The 27,861-nt window shown below is 34.4% G+C and overlaps 1 protein-coding gene across 1 annotated transcript; it reads right to left on the bottom strand.

The window, feature by feature from the left end:
• Nucleotides 1-8: 8 nt before the first annotated feature.
• Nucleotides 9-14,289, bottom strand: LOC115989713 (vesicle-fusing ATPase-like). Its single transcript, XM_031113534.1, has 21 exons — nt 13,981-14,289; nt 13,599-13,694; nt 13,410-13,491; nt 13,263-13,313; nt 11,143-11,313; nt 10,170-10,324; nt 9,968-10,076; nt 8,588-8,687; nt 8,453-8,508; nt 7,677-7,742; nt 7,510-7,592; nt 7,060-7,193; nt 6,252-6,462; nt 5,820-5,951; nt 5,687-5,747; nt 5,507-5,566; nt 4,516-4,574; nt 4,285-4,372; nt 1,907-2,029; nt 810-875; nt 9-403 (listed from the first exon to the last, which is right to left on the bottom strand). The coding sequence occupies exons 1-21, from the start codon at nt 14,121-14,123 to the stop codon at nt 260-262; spliced, it is 2,190 nt and encodes a 729-aa protein (XP_030969394.1). The 5' UTR covers nt 14,124-14,289; the 3' UTR covers nt 9-259.
• Nucleotides 14,290-27,861: the final 13,572 nt, after the last annotated feature.

Here is a 27,861-nt window from a genome sequence, read left to right as displayed (position 1 = left end):
CACGAGTATAAAGAAAAGGCAATCACTGAAAATATGGAAATTCTAAAAATAAACAGTAGTTTCTCAAATCGTCCTCTCTGTTCTCAATTCTCATACATTGCAGAAATTTACAAAATTCTGTTTTCAAGGCCTAAAAGCTAGAGAAAACCACACCTCACAAGAAGAAAATAATAATAATACAAAATATCACCACATAGAAACAATAAGAGAGAATGATTTTCTGCTTCGTAGTATCTGTACGGAACTAATTGTGAAGAAACTAGTATCGGACAATATCTTGAAGGCAATCATAAAAGTGAGAGATCTTAATCTTCTCTTTGCCAGCATATATTGCCTCAGAATCTCCACCATGTTCACCCTGGGCTGCCATCTCAATCAACATATAGAGCTTCTTGATAGGCATCTATGAGGAGAAATTGAACAGAAGTAAGAAGCAAGAAGTGAGTGATCATAATAATAAGTTCCTTTCCATACTACTAATTTCTTCAGTAACAAACCAAGCAAAAGAAAAGACAGTTGACAATATCCAAGGTTCAGAATATTTACTGTTTGGTTAGTAGTTCTGTCACGACTTACACAAGTCAACTTCATGTAAACAAGTACAAGCACAAATGATGGATTAAACTAGTTACTGTAAAGTTTCCAGCGAAAGAATTATGATTTCATGAGATGGGAAAATTTTCATTTTTGTTTCTCTTAATCCATTCTTTGATTGGTAAAGGCAGAGTTTATGAGAGGCGTGTGTTGCAAAAATATAAATTAAAATGACCCAAGGAATATTACAAAAGACTGATCAAGTATAAGCTTACATCATTCAGGGACTCTGCAGCTGTATTGATGTCTTCATTAGCAAAAACATTCAGCTGTTCTAGCACCTGAGATGAAAAAGAGTAGATTAAAATACATTGAACTTTGAAGCTAAATGTTTGTTATAATATAAATTTCCTTTCAGCATTCATGAAATATATGTAATGAAATGAACTTGAGGGTCGTAACATTCATCCAGACTCCAAAAGACTACCAAGCAAGGAAAGAATCGAAATAATGACATCCACAAACCACTTGATCAGTCCAAACATCTGTTTAGCAGAGAAATTATCGGAACTTTTACTGGAAGCAACTCCCTAGTTTCCCAGCATTGTAAATCATGAATCAATTCTTACCAACCTCCACTTGTAAAAGCCTTACATACAGATTTCATAATTTCTGAGTCAATTTACAAACATACCCTAAACGGCAGCTTTCTTTCACTACCACAATGAAAGTGAAATAAACACACCCATTTATTAATGGACACAGACTGCCTTATCATAGTTAAACCATAAAACAACTCATCAGCACCATTTTTAGATGTATCATTAGGCATATACTCCATTTTTATTTTTGGGGTGAATCATATACTCCATTTTCCTTGCACAATGCATAAGCATTTCAGCATTACTGCCGACCCCAGCCAATAATATTTCTAAAATAAAAAAAGAAAAAGAAAAGAAGGCTAAATTATTCCCACTTAAAAGTTTAAAATATGATATGCAAAATTTTCAATTCCAGCCCTGCATTCCTGATAATCCATGCAGCATTTCCTAAATTATATTTAATACGTCAAAATATACAGGCCGGAATATACAAAGGGCAATTTGACCATTTCAGCCTAATTAGTGTACTATTACCACACCATCCATCCTCGTGTCCAATTTAGCAAGTGCACAACTACTAGACAAAAATCAGTAAATGTCAGGCTCTTAAAGCAATTACATAAACCACAATGACACTATTCTTTAGCTCCTTTTGTTTAATTTACTAGCATTGATGGAAATTGATGCTAACCAGAAAAACAAGAATACCACAATTACTCATATTTCTGGGACAAGAACAGAAGTACAGAACCACAACAAAAATATTTTACCTTCTTTGCATCACTTGTCTTCAATGTAGGAACATTGTAAGTGACAGAGAAATTATCACAAAAACCAATAGAATCTAAGAAGCCCACTTCACTTGTTGTCCCTATGACCATAAGTTTTTTCCCCTGACAACAAAGCACACAAAATGAACTAGTAATGAGAACTTCAGGAAGGTCAGAAAATTACCATTCATCAAGTCAGATATCACATAACTACTAAAGGAAAACCATGTCCCAAAGATATCAGAAAATATCACACATAAGGCTGTTGATGAATGCTCTTTGTACAGCCAGTGATGGTGACAATATGGGGCTGAATAGTCCCAAACAATTGACCAGACCAGCTTCCACCAGTACATCAAATAGCATTATGATTTTATGCATATATGTAGCTCCCAAAAAAGAGTATATAAGGGATAGAACCTGTGCTCATCCTTTCACTCTGTTATGGGGGAGGAGATCCCAGATCTTAGCTACACTTTCAAAATTTGTAATCTACAATGAATTCATTGTTTTTTTTTTCCTCATTCATGCTGGGTAAGACTCAACGAAGTTGTGTGTCTAAGAGGGTTTGAAGAGTGGAGACTACATATTCAATATGTCACTGGAAAGATAGCATGACCATAGTTCAGAAAGAAAATATAACAATTTTAAAATTGGATTTCACAATTGCTACCACTTTGAAACCATTGACATCTTTGTGAACAATTTATATCTAGGTCTATAGGTTTGGTAACTACCAACATGCATAACACATGACTACAGTCGGTCATAGGGAGGGAATTTCCATACTGCCTATGATCCAAATCATACATGATACATCAACCAAAATATTTTGAACCTGAGGTGTAAAAATAATAATAGTATTAACCTTCATTTCAATTTTGCATAATTTTTCTGATATGTTCTTTTCCCTAAAGGGAGGGGGGGAAATAGGTGATTCGAACTAGTGACCTTTGCTTTGTGAGGCGTAGGTGCCCAGTAGATTAAGCTGCCCTTAGAGTACAGGATTAATCACCTTACTTGCTCTCATGAGGGGAGGAGGTGTCAGTTGAGATAGAGCTCATCAGCCTCACATCTTACCAAGTTTAAATATTTAACTTGAGATAAAGCCACCATTTTTTCCAAAAGAAATTACATACTCCCTCCATGAGATGTTGAGTGTCTTGTTTTCCTTAACGTCCCAAAATGAGTGCACACTTACTAAAAAAAGAAATAAAAAGCCAAGCATTTATACCTAAACCTTCCCATATTGCCCCTTACTAATTCAAAAAACAATCAATACTTTTGGCATTTTGGCTAGAGTGCATGCTCTTTCTTCCTCATTAAATATGTGACATGCCAAACTTAGACATTCAAATTGGTTTTTTGTTTTGAATTTTGATAGGTCTTTGACATTCAAATTGGTATAGAGGGAATACTAAACTTCCACTAATTCTTTCAATCTATTTTTTAAAAAAAATAAGGAAAACAGTTACATCATGCAGAGAATTTCACTGACCAGAATAGAAGCATTTGAACATGTACCTATATTGCTGTCATTGTGTCATGCTCATTGAAAAATTTTGCATAAGAAATCACATTATTTAATTATTTTGGATAGCTCGCACACTCCAGCACAGGGCATTACATGATTTTAAGATTGTGGTACAAATGACAGGTAGAGAAATATATGATGTGACCCAAAAAGGTACTGCATTTACATCACAGGGAAGGAGGGTGGTTACAGGATTGTGAATTGGTAAAAAACATCAAGGACTCAATTGGTTGAAAGTTGTTTCTCCCTGTTCAAAAATTGGAGATTTTCAGTTAAAGTAGTCTTTTGGGAAGTTTATTCAAGTAGAAAAAATTTCATAGTGAAAAGTTTTATTTCATAAGTTCTGCTACATCAAATATTTACCTCAACAGATGGTGAACCACCCAATGCAGAACATCTTATGTCATTTATTTGCCCATCAATTTATCATTACTCACTTCCAGATTTAGTGTATCTTATCATACCTGACATATCTTGAAAAGGTGAATAGAATCCTATGAATTACACTCAATTCAGATATAAATGAAGAGTCTAGTTAACGGGTGCCCTTAGGACATTTGTTAATGGACCAATTTAGGAAAATTTTGATACTACTTTTATGGAAAATATAAAAAGCTGTCAAAAAAATTAAGTACTTTTTCTTTTCGCATTAAAAGTATTTATAAATGTTTCCTAAACCAATGCCTTTAGAGCATCCGTTTACTTTTCCTATAAAAAAATATATCCACCCCTTACAATTATACAATTTGAATAAAGAATTATTCTTCATGAAATTCACTGATAATAATATATTAGGAAATTATAAAACCAGTCCAGCCAATAAAGACAAAGAACAACAAAAAACCTTTGGAGGAAGCCGCTTGAGTAGGACCAATAGTGTCTGAGAGATTATATTTGAAAAACGAGGCCCAATGGCAACATACTCCAATAACCTGCATCAACAATTACAGTAAAATCATCTAAGACAAGTTGTTCATTAACATTAATATATGAAAAACGTGCACCGGGAGAGGGGTGGGGTGTTGTTCTGGAGAAAAGTAGTACAGCTTCATTCGATTCACATCAGTGGATTTACCTTTCAATGTCATCGAGGACAATGATGCTCAATGGTGACTTGTATGCATCCTCAAACACCTATTAAAGAATATCATTATAAATAAGGCTTCAGAATTTCCTCCCAATCACATAAACCAAAGAAAAACATTAAAAAGTATATATCTTTCTAGTGTAAATAGACAATAAATAATTGATAACTCTGCAAGTGCAGTATAAACTTGTCTTAGATACATCAAATCTCAATTTAGACTAGGAACTGGTTCTATCCCATAAAGGAGGAAAAAAAAATCTTTTAAAATGCAACCAAGAATGGTCAAAGTCTTAGGGCCTGTTTGGTAAGTGAAACCAGTTCTCAGTTTTCAGTTTTCAAAGGCTTTTGCAAAATTCTGTTTCAATACATGCTTTCTCAACCAAAACAAAACTTGGTCTGTTTGGCAAGAGATTTTCACTTAAACTGGTAATAATATTCATCTAATAAAAATTTATCACAACCCAGTCTCAGTTCTCAACTGAGATCTGACGTAAACACACAGAGGGAGGAACAAGAGAGACAAACAGAGAGAGGGAGGAGCAAGAGAGACAAACAGAGAGAGGCAGTGGCCAGATTTGGATACCCAGACCCGACACCGCAGCAACACTTGGGATGGTGCTCCACCGCCATCTCTGAGAGTTCTACGGTGTGTGCGTGTGTGTGAGAGAGAGAGAGAGAGAAACAGAGACAGACAGAAACAGAGGAGAGAGAAAGAGAGAGAGAGAGAGAGGAATACGTAATAAAAAAATTTATTATCTTAATAATACTAACTTTGAAAACTGTTGCTCAAAACTAAAACTGCCCGAGGTGTTCTCAAAATTCAGCACTTAAATCCCCTAAATTGAAGACTGATTAAAAACTACTTGCAAAATATTGTTACCAAACACTTTCTTTTTTGGACCCCACAGTTTTCAGTACTTAAATACTAGAAACTATAATTTAAATACTGCTTCCAAACGGGCCTTTGCATTTGACAAACCTTGACAATCTGTGCACACTTAGTGCTTTCATGAAGACCAATCATTGTTTCTGCTGAGACCTACCCAAAAAATGGCAAAAATTAGAAATACGTATAAATGGAAGGGACAGTAGAAGAGACTGCAAAAATTCCTTGAAAGTAACAAGATAGAATATCCAAAATATAGGGCAAGGAGCTTACTATCTTGACATATGGAAAATCACTGTCAATGCCAACAGTAGCTGCTAGTGCGGTTTTACCACTGTCCAAAAAGGGTAAGATTCAAAAAAGATGCAATTAACAAAGTCAATTAAATTAGAGAAACCATGCATACCTGCCACTTGGGCCTTCCAGAAGACAAGTAACAAGCGGACTTCCTTTACTCACTTTAACTTGCTCCACAAGTAGCATAGCTCTTTGATAAATGTGCTTATTTCGCTCACCACAGTCCACCATGCCATTCAGTCTACAAATCATGTTAGTAAATAGAATCAAGCTTCCAGCAGAAACAGAATACCATTTGTTACCCAATTTTTTGGACAGCCAACAATATCATTATCCCAAATTTCTCACATAGTAAACAAATTAGTCATATATGCTATGCAATGCAACATAAACTATTCCACAACAAAGGGATTTAAGTCAAAATTATTAAAATCTCAAAAGGAAGACTTATCTTGAGCATGACAATGTGATGTGAGTTAAAAATAAATAAATAAGTAAAATCTGAAAGATAAAAGCATTTTCAAATTGCTCAAAACTATACCTGCACCGCTCAAGGTCATCAGTGGAGGCTCCAAATGCAGGAATTATTTCGTGAAGTGCATTCAAAAAATCATCCATGGTAACTTTTATACTCTCTTCATCCACTGGCTTGGTGAGATCATCAAGACTTAGTTGTCTATTCAAAGCATAAGATACTGCACTTTTTACAACACCTTCAAGTTCGGCACCACTATAGTTTTTCGTACGAGCAGCTGCACTCACAAAAATAGATATCTGAATCAATCAAGACCTTCATCTATCATTCCTAGAGTCCAAAACAATGCAACAACTTAAACGTTCAACACATGGTCAAAAGTATTTGTATAATAAAGTAAGAAACAATTTAAGAATCACAGCACCCCCACCCCCCCCACCCCCCCCAAAAAAAATAAAAATAAAAAATAAAAAATATCATATCCTTAAGTTTCACCACTTAACAATTGGTTGTAACATATAAAATCATTAAGGGTGTGGTCTTTTGGGGCTAGATCTAAGGGAGATATTAGATTAAATTGAATTATAAATCATTTGGTACTTTAATTTTCTAAGATCCACACAACTGCAATACCTTTTCATGAGTTTGACTATCCAAGCCAGCCTAAAGAATGTTCTAGTATAGATTATGTTCTCAATATATTATAAATTTATATATATATATATATATATATATATATATAGACACACAACTCGAATCAAAACCTGGTGGCAAATATAATTTAGATATAATCGTGTCCCCATATAACAGTCACTTCAGCCATATAATAGATGAATAAGTAGATATCATAAGCATATCTCACTAATGGACATACCAAGCTCTTGAAGGTTCACATCAGGAGCAAGAAAGGAACTCTCTCTCATCTTGTTTGTATGAATTTGAAGAATCTGTAAGCGACCATTCTCATCAGGAAGGCTTATCTCAATTTGAACCTCCAAGCGTCCTGGTCTATAAATCAAGAATAAACAAATTAATAAATGAATTTTATTTAGTAATTACACATGCACCCAACAGGTTTTGAACCCATGATCTCACCCTCCACCTCGCATTTTACGAGGAAGTGCAGTTTGAACTAGAGGTCATTGGCAAGAATAAATAAATAAAATTTACTGGACTTTGATTTAGAGTCCAATGTTGACTAGTAGTTGCTACAACCTACGTACATCAATGTTAACTAGGAGTTGCTATCCATGCTTTTCATGACATAAAACAATTTAAGGTTGCATGGACAGTTACGCAACACAGAAGAGGGAGAGAAACAGACCTTAAAAGGGCTTCATCAAGTAAATCTTTTCTGTTGGTCATTCCAATAAGCAAGACATTATTTAAAGACTCCACACCATCAATCTGAAAAGTAAATAATCTTTTAGTTATTAGCAGAGAAACACTCTGATTTGCAAGTTTGTAAAAGCAATTGAACCTCTAACTAACCTTTGTAAGAAGCTGGTTCACAATACTGTCATGAACTCCTGTACCATCTCTAGTTGAACCTCTTGACTGCAAATGCAAAGTGAGAACATGCATTGAGCTCTTTCCATTTGCTAAAAAACTTGGATTACATAACCAGACAACCTTAAATCTAAAAATTGACATTGTTTCTTTGACATATTAAACAATGCAGACCTCAGGTGGAAATCTAACCATGTAGGTGTTACCAATTTGTTCTTGTGCTGTAGCTTTTAAAATCATACTAATAATAGCATGTTCGCTTAGAGGTCAAGAAGGGAACTAGGATTCAACTTAATATATACATACGCATATATAAATATATTTTATGTTCAAAGGCCTACTCATCTACAACTCTTAGCACTATGTCACTTAGGATGATTCTTTGACTCAGGGTCCCAATTCTTGGAATGGTCATTATTGTTCATTAAGACAACATAAAGAGTTATGAAACTATACAAAGCATTTCTAACCGCATAAGGAAGTTAATCTATAGATTCCGCACAACTTAGATATTCAAATAAATGACACTCCAGGACAATCAAGAATAACAGATTCAGTCAGAGGTAAATGCTAATTAACTAACTAACCAACTAACTATACATACATGCATATATATATATATATATATATATATCTCAAGGACAAACAAGGTAAAGTACTTCCAATTATGCTAATCGTCAAAAGCAACAAATTGATGTCACTATCAATCTACTGGCAGGAAAAAAAAAATGTCAACAAATATTTGAAGAATCATGTACCTTACAAATAGCATCAATTTCATCAAAAATTATGACATGCAGATCACTTTGGTCCCCTGAAAAGGAAAAGAACATGACGGCATTAGTGATCACCAAAAGACCAACCTAGGAAAACACCTGCTATATCTCCCTTACCTCGAGTTCTTTGATCATTCTCAGCATCAGCAAATAGATCCCTAACATTCTTTTCAGTTTCACCAACGAATTTGCTCAAAACTTCAGGGCCGTTAACAATCTATAACAATTTGTCACAAAAAGGGTAAAAAATAAAAAAGATGGTCCATCAACTGCAAGAATAGATTTTCACCATCTTATAGAATGTGAAGCATAGAATACTTATAATTTATTTGTTTTTTTAAGTAATAGAAATTTTATTGATAAAAAATTATTTCGTCTTCACAATGATGAACATTAAGTAATTAAAACAGCATAGAATACTAATAATAATTTGTTGCTATAATAGAAAGCATTCAAACATGTTTAGTTAGCTTTGGAACCTGAAAACAATGTTCCAGCATCAAAACGAAAAGTATGCACTAGCAAGTGAGCATATACTCAAATGAAAATTGAGCACACCAAAAGACCCAGTGACTATTGATATTTAAACCATGGCATAACCAAATGTGGATGGGTGGATGTGCATTAGGTTTTATTTTGCAAGGAAATAAAATAGAGATGACGCTGCCTGCCTTCTCATATAAGATATATCTTCATGAGATTTTGTGTCAATCATGTGCCTGAGAAGCATTTCTGCTTGACAAATTAAAGAAAAAGAGTGCGATTCATCGTGGTCATCATTTCAGGATAAATTTGTATGTCTATGGAATAAAGTTCAATCAATGTCAGTCAAATAGTAAGTGAACTCATGGTCTATGCTCAAACAAGACTAGAAATAATCTTAAACATTTGATATTTGTTTTTTGAATTACTAAAGCAATTCAACTGCAACATACCAACCTAGAGATAGTTAAAAAGTTTCATTCTACTCAATTTCGTGCATTAGATGCTTGTTTTGAAACTTCATAGACCAGTTTTAAAAGATGAACTCAAAGTCTTTAGGTCAATGAAATTATGGAATTACAATAAACAAAATGTACAGAACAAATCAATTCTTTGCTCATTGCAAAGTAAAAATGACAACGCTAAATTTTTTAATAAGATTAGCAGGCCATGTAAATAAGAATATAAACTTATGAGCCTTGAGAAAACACTAGTTATAATTTCATCAAGGTCTAAAAATATTATCAAAATCATTTGTCTTTATAGTTACTATTACTACATTGTTACCGACAAGAAACATTTATTAAAACTTTCTTTGGTTCTTACTTATAAAAAAAATAAAAAAACCTTTCAATGGCTCAACTCTCCCTCTCATTTACAGGACGGGGGGAAGGCAAAAATAAACTCTTAATTCTAAAGATGGAAAATGATAAGGTGTTAGCCTCATAAATCTATAAGTTTTATCATCTGGAGAAAGACTGAAAAGTATATAAATAAAATAAACCAAATACAAACCTTTGGTTCCCTTCCATTCAACATTTTTCCAATTTGACGAGCCATAAGTGTTTTGCCAGTACCAGGAGGCCCATAAAGCAGCATACCCTTCACATGCTTAATCCCCAATCTAGAAGATGAAGAAATTTCCAGGTAAGAGCATGTTATGGAGATAAAACAGACTAGAAGAATTAATGCATAAATGACAAATTGAAAATATTACTTATTTGTCACATGGGGAGGGAAAACACGCGAAGCAAAGGCTCTTCGAAATATATCTGCAAACTCTGCACTTAGGCCACCTATACCAAGTGATTGAAGATTAAACTCCTTCTGCCTGAAGATGTTGCTACTGGCTGCCTCACGCTGATTGACTATCTGCAAGTCAAAATATAAGTTACTGAATTTAATGTTTGACATTAAATTGATCAGCCTATAATTACTCTGAGCAACTGTGATCTGTATAAATGCTTATCAGGCTACACTGATCATGTTCTGTTCAACAGAGGAGGAGGTAAATAATTAAGGGGAGATGATAGTGTAAAAGATATTTTGACTGATTTGTCATGGCAGCACCTTCTCCAGCATGCATTAAGCATAAAAGAAATATCAGGTACAGAATCCACCAATCTAATCGCATTGATTTGTTAATTATGCAAACAAACAAATGATGGAAGAATTTTTCATTAAAATCAAACAATATACCTGAAGTTAGTTTTGTCAATGGCATTATGTATATAGAAAGTTTTTTGTATTATTATATTAAACTCTAGGATAGCAAACCATTTTTTTTATATATTGTAGGGAACTTTTCTAAAGAAGAGCCCTTTGAATTTGCCTCTAGGTAGCAAAACCTAAAGAGCAAATGACCCACCTGCCAGAACTAGTTGCTAGGTAATCCAAGGGAGTTCACCACTGATAGGCAAAGCATATTATGCCCATGGATAGCAAACTCATCACCAATTCAATATAATTAAACCTAACCAGTATAGGATAGCTTAGTGGAATAAGTGGAGAAAGAAGCCAATGAGCACTAGCTCAAATGGCATCTCCTCCTAGTAAGAACAAGGCGGAGGGCGAGTTAATGAGTTCAAGACCCACTAGTGCAAGTGTATTTACCAATAAGAAAAAATTCAAAACAAGAAAAAAAATATGTGTGTACAAAGACTAGTACACAATCAAATACAGAAATATACCTTTATTCCACTCGCATTTGATGTTTCAAAGACAATGTATGTATCACTTGATATCATCCCTCTTTCAATAGTACTAGATTTTTCTTGCCCCTCTACGGCAGCTTGAATGACTGTGAAAATATAGTTATTTCCATGAAACTCAAATGACACCCTTTGCCCTGCTGTCATTACCTGCATATAACAAGAACAATAATCCACAGCTTGAAGTGATATCATCCAAAGAGATTTAGGAAGAAAATAAGGCAGGCAAAACCTATAAATACACTGGCAACATTAATACAAGTCTCATATGTTTCCTGTTAGGGAAAAAAAAGGTGGGGCAAGAAGCATGCTAGGACGTAGCTTTTCCTTCTTTTTCATCTCTCCCTCTCGGAGGGTTTTTTTTTTTTTTTTGGGGGGGGGGGGCTTGAAATAGAACCATTCTTTTGTTTTTGTGAGTAATAAAGAATCTTTTATTAAAAGAATTAAAACTAAAAAAAAAAAAAGCTCAAAAGCAGTCATAAGCTTAAAATGATCCATAAACTCAATTAACATGTTTCAAGAGATCCCCAAAGCATAGTAGGCCATTCACATAAACTGCCCAAAAAATTACACTCAAGCTCAATAAAAGATTTCTCCACACCCTCAAAAATTCAGCAATTCTGCTCCCTCCAAAACACCCACATAAGATATCGGGGTTACATTCCACATGACACATTCTTATGTCTCCCATACATCCCATTACAGCAACAATATACATCAATTATTTTTTAGGGCATCTCAAGAGCTGATAAAAGAAATGACCATAAGTTTTGGGCAACTTAACAGGGTAGCGAAAGGAAATCCACTGAATCATTGTTGGCAATACAGTGTAGCAAAAGATGATCCACCTATTCATTGTTTGCCTTACACATACAACACCAAATGACCGATGGTATATTCCTCTTTATAAGATTGTCTATGGTCAAAATTTTATACAATATTGCTCTCCACAAAGAATGATACTTTCTTAGGCACGTAACTAGACCAAATGCATCTTCTTGTAAGAAGCTTCCAGCTAGCATTTCTAAAACGTTCATAATATGATCAAACACCATTGCTATTCAGTATCCATATCACACAATCAGCACCTCCAGCAAAGGGCGGATTATCATAAAACAAATCCATTGGAGAATAGACCCCCTCCATCTCCCAATCATCAAAATTATGAATAAATCTCATATTGCAATAGCAGGAGCCATTCTGCCCTCCTACACTCACCATAGAAGATATAGAAGCATCCTCTTTCTTTTTTCTTTTCGTTTTTCTTTTTTAAAGTATAAAGCAAGCATCCTTATTTTCAGCAATCAAAAAGATTCAAATACAATTGCTTAAGACCCCAGTTAATTACTAAAATTTCATCAATTTGAATAGGCAAGAACTTTGATTTTAACGTAATCATGTGATAGCAATATTTATTAAATATTTACAATTTTTTTGGGAACGTGGCTCACACGCAGTTAAATAGAAATAAATAGCAACTCAACAAGACTGCTAACCTCCCTTAATCCTTTCCTACCACTCAGCTTCTTCAAGTGAAATGGTTCAAATTACTAACAAAATTATGTGAACTCCCACTTCATGGATCCATGATCTGCTCAGCCTTCCTTCCCCTTGTCTTATAGCTTTTTAACTTTAAAAAAAAAATCCCCTCCTTATGAACACACTTGATGGCTCGTTTAACACAATAACCATCCATGGGAACTCTTATTCTTCCACAATAATTTCAACCCTCATCTTCTCACCAATTACTACATATCTAATTCTATCTGTTACAATCTTACTTTCCATCCATCGCAACTTCCTCATCTCAGCTAGTTACAAAATGGCAATGTTGTTTCTCATGACTAACTACATTTCTATATCATTAAACACGACTCACCTTTTTAGCCATCCGATCAAATTACCCTTTTAATTTTATTAGCATTTAGTGATCAAACAACAACGCTAAAGCGCAAATTCAGGTAGCAGAAGAGAAACCCCCAAGTACCTAAAAAGTCCCATTTATTTCAAAATCCTCAATCAATTACAGCCAACGCGGGCAACCAAGTAATATTACCAAACACAAAATGGAACAATAAGTCATAAACATATAACTCTACCTGGTTCATAAATCTCTTTTTAAGCTGGCCAGCAAGCAAAACAGCATCAACCTACAAAAAAAAAAAGAGAACACCAATTTTTCAAGCATAAAATAAAACCCTCCATGAAGTTAAAACTAAGATTATTGACTGAAAGTCAATAATAACCTGTTCACTTTTAGTCCCCTTTTTCACAAACTCCAACTCAAGTGTAAGCAATGCCAGGTCGAAATTCTCCGGCGGAATAAATCTAAAACAAATTACAAACAACACACAACAATTAGAAACAATACGAAGAAAAAAAAGACGGCGGTGGTGGTGGTGGTGGTGGTGGTATCGAATCGAATGAGCTCTGACCTGTTAACCGATATGGTATCACCAGATGAAACCCTGGCATGCCGACGCTGAATCGCATTTAGAGCTATGTGGCCATTTCGTACGCTCTCGTGAGCAGTATCATCATCAACTCTTAGTTAAGGCCACCAAAACAAGAATAATAAAAAAAAGCCATCAATCTTAACAAAAATTACACGCAAATCTTAGTTATGCATGAAATCAACAAATTTCAGAGCAAATTCTAAAAGCGACTTTTCGGATTTACATCTAAGCAAATAAGATATGGCAAATCTTAGCTTGTGCAAGAAAATTCTACTATAAATGATCAGAATTGGAAATGTGCACGATGGAACAAAATTTCAGAGCGAAATAAGGAGCAGTAAGAAATGAGAGAAAAGGATATGAGAGAGAAAGAACAAAGGAATCGGCGATGGAGGCGAGGTAGAGCTTGGTGCCGGGGACGGCGAAGCCATGAAGATCGGCGTGCGAGCAGTAAGCGAGGTTCGTTAGGGCGAGGTCCGCCGCCGGAGTGTTCGTCACGATCATGTTTGTCGACGACGGTGAAACCCGGTTTTGCTCGGGTCGGGTCCGTGGAGTCGGGGTTCGGATCGAATCGAATGGGTTCGGTTTGCTTAACTGCGAAGGAAAATGGAGACACTTTTAAATGTTTCTTCGCGGAAGATAATAAAGCCACACGAGATTCCAAATGCTTATACTAGACTTAACTATTAAGCATTTCTTTTTCTTTTTCTTTTTCTTTTTCTTTTTTACTTTTTTTTTTTTTAGTTTTTATCCAAAAATATGGCTGCATAGAAAGAGGCGCAATTCGAATGTCCTGAGATTTGGATGAACGAGGAAATGAGGGATTAAGGCCCAAATTAAACCCAATGTCTTGAATAGATGAACGCTGGTCCGATTTGTTTAACAAGAGCATTTGCATCCAAAATTTGTAAACAATTCTATTTTACTATCTCAAAACCTACTTTATCATTTATATCATATCATTTTATAACACTCCAAATATTCCAACTTTTATTTTCCTATTCTACTCATTAAAATAATATTTCTACAAAATAAAATAATATATTCCAAAATCACCATTATTTACCATACAACACATTATTTATTTTTTCTCTCTCATTCTTTCTATTAAAAAACAACCACAAATTTACTGAAACCACTATCACCATGAGCCCACCACTGCCACACTACACACACCTGACACCACCACCACCAACAACCCATAATTTACCATCAACACCCAAAAAAAAAACCCAGACCATCAACACCACCCTCTTCGAGCATCAACACCACAAAAAAGAGAGCAACCCACAGTGGCAAACCCAGGCCCAGACCCACGGCAAACCCAAATCCACACCCATGACAACAAACCCAGACCCATACCAATAAACCCACCCCTTCACCACCCATGGCAACCCCCACCTCCACGACTCCACCATCACCAATCACCACACCACCACCAAACCAACCTAGTCATGACCCACTCAATCTCCACTGCTCGATCAAAACCCATGAACCACGCTGATTTCCACCGCTAATCAAAACCTACGAACAACGTCAATCAAAACTCACGAACCACTCCGATCTCCACTACTAGACGATCTCAACCCACTTGATCAACAACCACGCTGAACCATGCTCCACTCCACCAAGACCACACCGCCAAACCACCATCTCTACCCACTCTGTTGGACCCACGACCATGCCAGAAAAAATGAACCACTGTTGAGAGAGATGAGACTAAGAATGTTCTAGAGAGAGAGAGAGAGAGAGAAGATGAGACAATGTGAAGAGAGAGAAAGTGGCATATATATAGGGGAGAATTTGGTTTTGCAATAATGCTACAATACCATTGCAAATTTGCAATGGTACTGTAGTAATATTGAAATTTTTTTTGCAATGCCAAGCTTTTACAAGTCTAGATGTGGGGTGATTTTTGGGCTTTAATGCTAAATCTATCCTACATATGGCATTTGGCAGTCCGGATGTGAATGCTCTAAGAGTACTAATTTAGTAAGGATGGAATGTAAAATCCATATTTTACACCCTCCAATAAGAGCATGCTACATCAGCATATTACACATTATTACACATGAGTGAATAAGTAATGTCACACATAATCACAACTCACCCAAACCCAAATCTTCTCACTTTCTTTTAGATCAATCAGCCACAAGCTCCACCTCTCGCCAGATTCTGCCATCGTCTATGGAGATGGCTCCCAAACTCTCAAACTGGATCTACCGTCATCCGCCTCTCATTGGATTCTGCCACCTCTCACTGATGGGTTATATTTTCATTTTCATATTGGTATAAGGACTTTCAGATGAGCGAGAGTCGAGTGGAGAGAAAGGGAGTAAGTGAGAAAGAGAAGCAAGTCTCTTGGCCACCACCAATGGTGGTGATTGATTGAGCTTGAGGCAACTCTAGCTATGGGTTGAAATGGAAAAGAGAGATTGAGGGAGTTTTGGGGTATGGAAGAGGTTGACAATGATGGAGAAGATGGAGGGGTTAAAGAGGAAATGATTGATTTTGTGAAGGAGAAGGTGGCGGAGGTGAAAGTAAAAGGGGGAGGGGAGGGGAGCACACAACCATGATGGCTAGCCTGATCTGGGACACAGGAAAGAGAATGCATATGGGTATTGAGGAGAATTAATTGTGTGTGGCCATCTCTATTTAGAAATTTGTAAAATGTTTTTGAAATACTTATGTATCATTATTTAATTAGATGGTGTAAAACAGAGGTTTTATACCACATCCTTATTGAATTTAAACTCATTTAATAATCGTGTTAACTACTAAAAATACAACTTATTTATTAAGTGGGTTAACACAACAAAATCCATTTCAATTGGTTTAGCACACAATCCAAGAAAAATGAAGTGAAAATATAGTTTTTTTCCCACCTTGTTTTGGGTAAAATTTAATAAAAAATTTATCAATATAACCATTAAAAAATTTATTTAATTATATTAGGATTCAAATTTATTTCAAATAAAAAAAAATTGGGGATATTACATTTTAACCCCTTAAACTATGAAAATGCACACTTGGGGTGCAAAATGTTACATGGGTAATAGTTTAGAGGAAGTAAATGTAAAAGGAGGTATAGTTTAGGGAGGTAAAGTGTAATTTTTTTCCCCAATAAAATGACATTTATTTAAATGAATCAAGTCATTTCAGGTTAATTGTAGGTTAAGCAATACAACACAAAATTGACCCATTTATTAACCATGTTAAAGTTTTTGACCTATTTTTATACAAATCCATTTATATTAAATACTAACCTACAGTTGATTGTGTCGTATTCGTGAGTCGTGTCAAATAATGGCAACCGTTATATAGAACAACATATACTTGTGTTGCACTTGCACCTTTATCTTTTTCTTTTTAGAGAAGTACTTGCACTCTTCTTGATTATGCCGCCATTAATTTTAGAGAGGTAAAAGCAACCCGAACTCACTCAATAGATTGAAACCCAAACCCACCAAATTTTTTTTGAGCAAAACTTAGGTACAATGCCTTAGGTCTTGTACCTTAGGTGCCCTTTTAAAATTCAGCCACTCCTTAACATTTTCAATAAACAGCGTTAAACATCTTATGTTTCCCATTAGAAAACCCATCTAAAGTTGAAGAAAAAACCTCATCTAGTCACCCATTTGAAACTGACTTGCATATAACCCAAACATAGACCCATTGAATTATTAAAGATTTAGTATATAAAAGATAGATCAAAGGGAGAGGGGTAAATTAGAGGATCTAATATGGTTTTAGAGAGAGAGAGAGAGAGAGAGAGAGAGAGAGAGAGAGAGAGAGAGAGAGAGAGAGAGAGAGAGAGAGATTAGAGAACCACCACCTGAGGTGGCGGTGATGAGAGGCAATGGCAGTGAAGATGATCTTGATTTAGGGTTGGGCTTAGAAAGAGGTTAGGGAAAGTTAGGGAGAGAAAGAGTGATGAGGGTTCAGGTCGAAGACAGCCACCGCTGCTGGTGAGTGGTAGTAGGCAGAGAGAAAAGCTTGAGAAACTAGCCATGGTGGATCGGCTGTATTTCCAAGAAAGAAAGGCTGAAAGAGCTTTGGGATTTTTTATCTCTATGATTTCAAGGGGAGTGATAGAGTTCATGAGGGAATAGAATAATTTTTCTTTTAACGTGGTTTAGATGTGTTTGTTAAATAGCAAATATTAAGTGGGTTGTTATTGGCTATTTGGGAAAAAAAGTAAAAGTTGTGGATTCAAATTAAAACTAATAACAAATCTTAAGGTGGACAAGTAAGTAATACCCAATTAGATAAGTATTAATTGAGTCTTATCCTAAAAGTACCCAACAAATCAGTCATCAATCTCATATCATATTATTTCATATACCATATAATAAAAGTTGAGCTTAGAAATCATAGTTGCACCAAGTGACTATACCAAAATGCAACAATCCTTTAGATAAAAACAATAACTTTTTTGTTCTTATTAACTTTTTCTCTACTACAGTTTTTCCTCCACTGCTTTATCACTTTTTTTGATAAAGTAACAATTAAGGTCCGTTTGGTTAGAGAAGTGAAAAAGTGGGAGGATAGAAAATTAGTGGAATGATGAAAAAGTGGGAGGATAGAAAAGATTTGGTTTTCCCTCATTTGTGTTTGGTTGGAGGGGTGAAAAAGTGGGAAGGTGGAAAACTTTTTTATTTGGTTAGAGAGAAAAAGGGGAGGATGAAAAATGTAGTTTATATAAATTGACTATTATGTCCTTATTATATAATAATGGGAAAGTGAGAGGGGTAAGTGAGTGTAATAAAGTGAGGGTATTTATGTAAATTATATTATCAACATCTTTTCCTCCCCATTTTCCTCCCAAATTGGGAGGATAAAAAAGTGTGGGCTCGGAGGGATTATTTTCCTCTCCATTTTCCGTCTCTCTTGTTTTCTCTCCTGAACCAAACGGTAGAAAATGCCATTTTCCACCTTATTTTCTTCTCCCTATTTTTCATCCTCCTTGTTTTCACTCCAACCAAACATACCCTTAGTGTTTTAAAACTTCTTCTCCTTTTTTATTTTATTTTTTTTATTAAATGCAAAAAATTATATAATAAAAGTTGGACTTAGAAGTCATAGTTACGCCAAGTGGTTATGCCAAATTACAGCAATTTTTTGATAAAAATAATAGCTTATTTGTTCTTATTGGGATTAGAAATCATAGTTGCGTCAAGTGATTATACCAAATTACAACAAATTTTTAGATAAAAACAATAGCTTATTTGTTCTTATTAACTTTTTCTCAATTGCCCTGCTTTTCTTATCAGCTTTTCCTCCACTACTTTATCACTTCATTGGATAAAGTAACCATTATTGTTTTAATCAACTTGCTCTCCTTCTTTGATTTTTTAATTTTTTTTTTATGTTTTATTAAATGAAAAAAAAAAACTATTTAATAAAAGTTGGCTTCTATGATTTCATCTACCAAGTACATACATGAGTGGGATCTAAAAGTCTCTAAGAAGTTGCATTCTCTTAATATACAATGTTTGTATTATGCACAAGATTAAAGAGAAATGAAAAACTACTTTAGTTTTCATGTGACAGAACCTTCTGTGACATCAATTTGCTCTTCTTGCACCAATATCAATTGCTCGAAGGACGCTTGAGTTACAAAACATTAACTTAGGTGATGGTAAAGTGACGGTGGAGCAATGGTAGAGAGGTAGTGTCACTGTGGTGTCGCGGTGGTGAAGTAGTAGTGGAGCCGAATATGATTTTGATTTGGGAATTTAGGGTTAAATGATTTTGATTTGGGGAGAGGGCTGCTATGCATGCACGAGAGAGAGAGAGAGAGAGAGAGAGAGAGAGAGAGAGAGAGAGAGAGGTTTTGTTTTTAATTGATTAGGAAGAGGGGTTTTTTGGTCTTTTCACTTTATGGTGCAAAGTGTAATCCGGCGGATATAGTTTAAGGTGGTAAATTGTAATTTCCCCTAATTTATGTGAAGCAATCTCTATAACATCCATGAAATGAGTTTTGGTTGGCAGCTTTAAGAAATTCCAACAGAACCCTTGAACCAAACAACTTCACAAAAGAGCAACCCTAGTAGTTTAGGACTCCTCTGTTTCAAACCTTAAAAACCACTAGAGTCAACTTGATTTTCAATAAGAAACAAGACTTGAGGACCTTCCTCCCTCACCAAGCAACAAAGATTCATGTAGTGTCTTTAGGATCCTAAACCCACGACAGTCATCCTGAATTTCCTTTTTTTGGTTTAGGGACTTGAGTGATAAAATCAGTTGTTTTGATAGAATTTTTATCTCGTAGAAAGCACTTCCAACTCCTCAATGTGGATCTATTGGAGACAAAAATTGATAGTGACATATAACATTCTAAAAATAATAATAAAAATGACAAGAAAAAAATTAGTTGACGAGAATAAATATGGAATTTTTTATTCTTAGCCCATTTGGTAATGTTGTTCTAATAACGTTGTTTATATTTTTTGAAAATACGTGTGAGTGAAAAAGTATATGAAAATACGTGTAATATTATTTAAAAATTGAAAAGTGTTGCTTAAAATGCCATATCAAATGGCCCAAATCATTGTGGCACACATATTTTCCTATAACATTTTTGGGTAAATTACAAGTTTGGGACCTTTTGGTATTGTGTCAAAATAATCTCTATTGTTAAGTAATGGATGGAAAACACTGAAGTGGCTAACTGCCAAAATATATAAAATAAAAAAATTATACCACATCTGTCACGACCCAAATCCATAGAACATGAATTTAGATGCATGACTAACCTGCTAAACTTATATAATTCCATAAACATAATTAATCCAAAATAAATCAATGCTCCAAAGAAAATAATACTCTTAAAAAACTCTTACAAAAATCTAAACTCCACAAATGGGAAATAATCTCCATAAAAACATGAATTACAAAATAAGGTAACTAAAATTCTATAAGTCTTCAATGCATACTAAAGTCGCCTACAACTTCCATGCTCTACCTCGCACCTTACAAAGCGACCCAACGGTTCTATATTTCCAACTATACTTTAATCTGAAAAAAAGTAATTGATGGGGTGAGCCACACATCTAGTAAGTAATTATACAGAATATACAACGGAATAGAGTCAAGCAAAGCACGAGTATTTTGATTTTTCACAAACTCATTCAATGATATCAAAAATAATTATTCCACAAAGCATATAATGAATCACTTAATACATATGTAATCACATCTTAAAATCATTTGAAATCACATACATATAATTGATCAGAGCACAGTGTCACATATACACATCACATATTCTCACATACTATGCGAATACCAACATCTAACCCCTGCTGGTGAGGGATCAACACATATTCTCACATATAATCCTGTGAGCGGTTTTACACATATATCTGATATATCTGATCAAATAAAAAAAAACACTTATTTTGAGTCACATATCACAAAGCAAAATTTATACAAAATATAATAATTTACTTGATATTAACAATTTCTTTTCAAATATAGAGGCATATCAAAGATCACAATATCGAATAGAACATAAATCAAAGGATGCTTGCCTCTCATGGGGAACGAATAGAAATTGAGGAGTTTATATAAATATATTACAATTCTTGAGTAAACCTGGAATTCAATTTGCTAAAAGAAATATTTTAAATACCATTTGGAGAATAGGAATATGACTTTGAAATCACTTGGTTTAACAAATTTAAAAAACAAGAACCTTTTTAGAAAACTTACATTGAAACTCAATTATTTACGGAAAATAGTTTAGTTTAGAAATAATCTTTTAAATGAGATTTGGACATTCAAAACTTATTTAAAATTCGAAGTATCTCTTTAAAACATTATTTAATAGTCGAAATTTCTCTTTCAATGATACCAAAAATGCTTTTGACAAACTTTAGAAAATATAAGCTTGAATACAAAACTTTTGAAAACTTTTAAGAACCTAATTGACAAAACTTGTGCATATTATGCATAATTACTTACAGCACTTGAATCTCTCTGAAAGTCATGCCGAAACAACATCCAAAAAGCCTCAAAAAACTCTTAAATAGGACCTATCATCAATCATAAAATATGCTTAATATCCTCTACAAAATATAAAGCTTATAGAACTATACAAATGAACTCATTAGAATTATACTTTGCTGAACTAATAACACTTTCAGCACTAAATTAACGTTTTTCTAACCGATGGTATTCTAACCAATAATACCTCCTTGTATTAATCGAAACTCATTTAACCAAGAGGAATGCAGTAGCAGCACTTTAGAATTTAATATAAGGATTTTTGGTATGAAATCTTAAAATTGCCACTAGCCTTATAAATTTTGGACAATAGTCAACACCTAGGCAATAGACTATTAAAGCTATCAGTAAAAGAAAAATAGGACCTTGACAAAAATAAGAGCCAACTAGTGACAAAGGGTGGGGTCGGGTGCAAATTCTCCAGCAAAACAAAATTAATATTACAGTATGGATCAGCAACCCAAAAGTTCTTATAGCCTTACAAAAGTGATGCTAGCCTTATACATGGATTTAACAATTTCGGCTTTTGTTCAAGGGTCCGAACAGTGGCAATCTAGATTCCAGAATAATTGAAACCGTGTAAAATCATAACCTAAGAAATTACCAATTCAACAATCTACACATCACTAAAATTTTCTATAATAAAAATATAAAATTCTAACTCTTTAATTCTTATTTCTAATGGTGAGAAATCATACCTTGAACAATCTGATTGCCTTTTCACTTGTACGTGCTTTAAACTCCAAGGAAAGACCTCTTAACCTCTTTGATAAAACCCTTTCTATGAAAATCCTAGTTTATCTTTTCCTCCACCTTATATATTAACAGGGGCGGAGCCAGGAATTTTTATTTGGAGGGGCCAAGTTGCAACACTAATATATTTATCAAGACAACCCCATACACACACATAAATACACATGCTTTTTTTATTATATACACACTTTTTTATTTGATAAGTTATATATATATACACACACCCAACAAAAAAAAGAGCTTAATATTTTCAATCAAAATTATGTTTGATGGCTATCTTTCATAAAATTAATAAAATACATTTTCACAATTTTCATAGTGAAATTCTTAAAAAGTTTTTGTAAGGACGCGATTCGTGGCGGACCGTAACAGTGTCGGGTTCGCACGTAAAAAGGCCCCTAACAATATCATTTGTAGAGCGTGGGTTTGGAAGGCTAGGCCCTGGTTGACAGGCGGTGGGTTTTTCGCGGTGTTCGTACGAGTTTAAGTTTTCCTTCACCCCTGGAGTCTTTCTCCTGGAGGTGGGCTGGGAGGCTCTGGTTTTTGGCCACTTTTCCCAACCCCTGTTGGGTGCACTAACTTTTACATTATATAGTCCTTCTTGGTTGATCCTAGCCCTCCACTTGTAGGTCAGGCAGGAGCTTATTTCTGTATCCATCCCATCAACCGTCCCGTCTAACTTTCTATTAGTTGCATGGATCGAAGTTTACACCGTCCAAACGTCTTTTCTCATTAATCAGCTCTGAGTATTGGCAGGTGCATTTACTGAAGAGGGGACGCATTTTCCTTGGTCCAATTTCACACCCTGCTTCCCTATGGGTCCCATTCCGTTCACATCCCCTTGAGGGGGCTTTTTAGGGATTGCCTACACCATGGTGTTGGTCTTCCCATTGAAGCTTTGGAATGCCGAGGACAGGGTAGGTTCTCAGCCGTTCCCCTTGCTACCTCGGCCAATGATCATTCGTCTTCGGCAAGATACCTCCTCGGCACGGGCCTTGGGCCCAGATAGAGTTTGGGCCGGATTGCAGACCTCTCGGACCCACAGTTTTATTTTCTATAAAAATTATCAAATTTTATACTAATGTAAGTAAAATTATTCAATTGAACTAATGTAATTTTCAAACACAAGAATGATCCAAAACTTGGAGGAACAAATTAGGCTCCAAACATATTTGAAGTTATTTTGCTTTGACCCATTGTGTGGCAATTAAAGAGACATTTCATGTGTAGTTTTAGTGACAATAATTTTAGTCAATGACTTGTTAATCGCCACATAACAAGTTGAAAAAGATAAATTTAAACATGTTTGGTGCCAAACTTTTTCAAATATTTAACAGATATAAAAACACATTTTACAATAAAAAATAGAATTGCGAAAAATAAAGTTATGTCTTTATAACTATTAGACCAATTTTTTTTTTTTTTTTTTCTAAATCATCATTGGACTAATTCAAATACTTAGGGAAGGCCAACTCTTATTTTTGTAGACTAAATTTTAAAAACATTAAAATAATTATATATATATATATATATATATTTTTTAATTTTCAAAATTTTGGGGAGGCCATGGCCCGCCCACCCTTTAACATGGCTCCGCCCATGTATATTAACACATAAGAGATGTGGGCTTGGTGGGGTAGTGGGCGGGAGTTTAAAACCCACTTGAACTTATCTCTTTATTTTGCAAGGAGCCCATAAAACATCTTCATCTCTTCTTTTTATTTATTTATTTATTTATTTTAATTGCCTCACTAAATTGTATGCACTAAAATTTTAATTTTCTCACCTATTTGTAGCACCACAAAATTGTCTACTCCCATCTTATTGTGCACACACATATAGTACCTCAACTCTATATAAAAATTGACAAGGTACAGTGATAATCATAAAATCAAAATTGGGGTATTACAACATCAGTTGACACATGTAATGCCAAATGGAATAAAAAAAATTAATAAAATTAAAGATTTTGTTGAAATATCAAATCTAATTTAATCAAAATCTATTTTTTTTAATTATCAAAATATGCTTTAAAATTATAAATTAAAAATCCCAACCTGAAAATATTTCAAACAATTGAGATCCCTGGGTTTGGAAACTTCAAGGTGCTGTTGGGTTTTATCGTGGATAAGAAAAATCAAGAACTATTGGACGGATATGGAAATACAATCTTTATAATTTTATTCATTTTTCTTTTTCCTCCCTGCTACTACATAAAAGAAAGAGGGCTTGCCTTCATTTTCCTCAACTTCATCATTATGCTTGTAACTCCATCCTATGAATCATAATGTTTTTAATGTATATGAAAAATTAGAAGGTGTTAAAAAAAAGAAGAAGATAATTTCAACCTATAATATCCATTGTTTTTTATTCAATATAAATCTATTTGGTGATTTAAATACAAAAAAATGATGGGTCTCACTAAAAATCAATTTATTTGGTTTGGTGTTTTCCAAAATCAACTTAATAACTATGATCCCAAATAAATATTGTGCAAAAAAATCTTGGGGTGCTATTGGGTTTGAATAATTCTCGGGAAATGCAAAAATTACATTTTGTAGTTATGGTTTTCTCAGGTTTGAAACTTTGAAGCAGAGGGGTTGCCGTGGGTCTTGGTCTGAAAGGTGTTTTGAGGCTCAAATATGGATTAGATGTTCTGTTTAGACGCTGAGAAAGTGACGAGAATATTTTAAAATGATTTTACTTTATTTTGTATTTTTTAAATTTAAAATTTAAATCATATTTTGATCAATTAAATTTTTTTTTGATTAAATTGTATTTGATAATTCAACAAAAATATTTAATTAATATTTTTATTTCATATGGCATTACATGTGTCATCTAATGTGACATAAAAACAATTTTTTATTTTGATTGTTAGCGAAGTTAGTGTTTTTCATTTATCACTTAACAGCAGTGACAACTTTGACATGGTACCAAAAGGTTAGAAACCAAAATTACACACTTGAAAGGTTAAATACCAAATTGACACATCATGTAAAGGTTAGAGACCAAACCTATAATTTGCCCAATTTTTTTGTTCTTATCTCATTGTCACGCACATAATTTCATAAAGTGAAAGTTTTTGTTGTATATAGGGGTATGTAACAGCAAAAGAAAAGGACAAGTGTTTAAAGTTCATCTGGTCATGTGCATTGCACACGTCCCTTTCTATTTGCTGGCACATACCCCTGTATGTAACAATTGCTGCATAAAAGTATGCAGCAGAACATTTCCCTTTCAAAAAAACAAAAAACAAAAAACAAACAAAGGGCTAAATGTTTTTGGAGTTAAAAACTAATATAGAATTAAAAATTAGCAAAAAAATAAAAGAAAAAGAAAGAGAAGTTGATAAGAATAAATATGGAATTTTTTTTTTATTCTTATCTCATTATGGCACATATTTTTCTCGCCTTGTTTTTTTTTTTTTTTTTTTTTTTTTTTTTTTTGAGAATGCTAAATATTTTTAATATACACGAGGAGAGAGGAGAAGTCAGTGCTGTGTATTCAAGAGTTAGGCTATTTCTCGCCTTGTTTGTTTCAACAATAACAGTTTTAGAAAAATGAATCATTTTTCAAAAAGCAATTTCTAGAAAACTATTGCATTTTCCTATGTTTTGCAGCGATCTTAAAATGGATTAGAATATTTTCTCTTGACTTCCCTTATTAAGATTTGTGTGAGATAGAGTCATTTTTCTTATTTAACTTGGTGTGAAATGGTGTCGTTTTCCAAAAAAAATTAGCGAAAAAAACTCTATCTCATGTCAAACTAAATAAGGGAAGTTAAGAGATCATTTTCATTTGACAATTTTCTTTTTATATTACCAAACTTAAAAAAAAAAAAAAAAAAGCATAAAAATATATTTATATGAGGTTTTCCATTGAAACAAATGAAGCAAACTATTTTTTTTTTTTTAGAGCAGCAAACCATTTTTTTTTTAATCTCATTGTCCCACACTTATTTTCATAAATGAAATAGAAAAGGTAAACGTTGTTGGAGATAAAAATTTGATATAAATTGTAAATTTGTAATTTACAACTATGTTTTGTTGGTTTTAATTTTGTACCAAATTTGATTGTAATTATGTTCAATCTTTTGTACCCTGTATTTCATGTGGGTTTTATTTGTAAGGGTTGTGTGTGAGAGAGAGACTGTATGAAGACTTAAGGCAAATTGAAGATTGAAGTGTTTTCGCGGGTAGCTCACAAGTAAGCTTCCCGCAAAGTGAAGCATATGCCCTACACATGACTGGAATGCGAAGAGTCAGAACAGGATGGAGACAACTGGTTTTTGTGAGTGTCTCGTAGGTAAAGCCTTCCCGCGAGATACCCGCGAAACATTCTGTTTTGCTGAACTGTCATTTCTGATACACACTATCTGTACTCACACTATATATACCCCCATTACCCACAGATTTTGAGGAGTGCTTCTGAGAGAAAACCCTAACCACAAACCTTGAGAGTTAGAGATTGTTATACCCACAATTCTCTACACAATTGCTTGTGGATTTTCCTAAATTCCTACCTCTCCATTTCCATACCATTGAGAGGTAGATAGCCCAAACACTTACCACATCCTTTCAGAGTATTCAGTGAGGTTTTGGTACTGCTAGAAAGCATTGGAAGAAGCCAGGCTTTGGCGGATGCAATTGAACGTATTGCGGGATCTGGAATGTTAGACAAGATATGGTTCCGAGAAGCCTTGTTGGAGTAGGAGCTTAGAGGGCTTAGGTGCATCGAGTAGATTAGGCTTGGAGGGTCTCTTGTTAACCCATGTATCCTAACTAATTGTCTAGTGGATCGATTATCGCTTAGAGGGTGGCGGAGAGATTTTACGCTGAGTACTTCGGTTTCTTCTTCAATAACACATCAGCGTGTTATCTTATGTTTGCATTCTTCTTCCCTACTCTTTTAGCTTTCATATTACTGCTGTGTTATATTGAATATGGCTTAGAGTAGTTTATTTGTTTATCCACTCGCATTTACTCTATTCTGTACTTAGTATAAGTTAGAGTAAAATCTATTGAGCGGTAGTTTTTTAATTTGGGGGTCTAAACAGCTCTTGTGTTTTAACACATTTTCAAGCTTTCAATTAGTATCAGAGCTGGTACATTCGTTGTGGTTTTATTACCTGAGTGTGATTCTTGACCCTTTGTGATGGACCGATCACAATCACTCAATGCCCCACCATTCTTTGATGGGAGCAACTATGCATTTTGGAAGGTCTATATGAGGGCTTTCTTGTGTGCTATAGATGAGTCGGTATGGGATTCTGTCGAGAATGGGTATGTTAAACCCACGACAACCAAGTCCGAATTGGGTAAGGCAGCTCTTGCATTGGCAAATGCAAACAATATGGCTATTAACGCTATATTCTATGATGTGTCTACTGATGAGTTTCATAGGATATCGCATGTGGGGACTACCAAGGAAGCTCAGACGATTCTTAAGACTACCTATGAGGGTACTAAGAAAGTTA

Source organism: Quercus lobata, chromosome 5 (assembly GCF_001633185.2).
Source record: "Quercus lobata isolate SW786 chromosome 5, ValleyOak3.0 Primary Assembly, whole genome shotgun sequence".
Lineage (NCBI taxonomy): Eukaryota > Viridiplantae > Streptophyta > Magnoliopsida > Fagales > Fagaceae > Quercus > Quercus lobata.
Note: the sequence above shows the minus strand (reverse complement) of the source record. Positions and strands in the feature narration are given on the sequence as shown.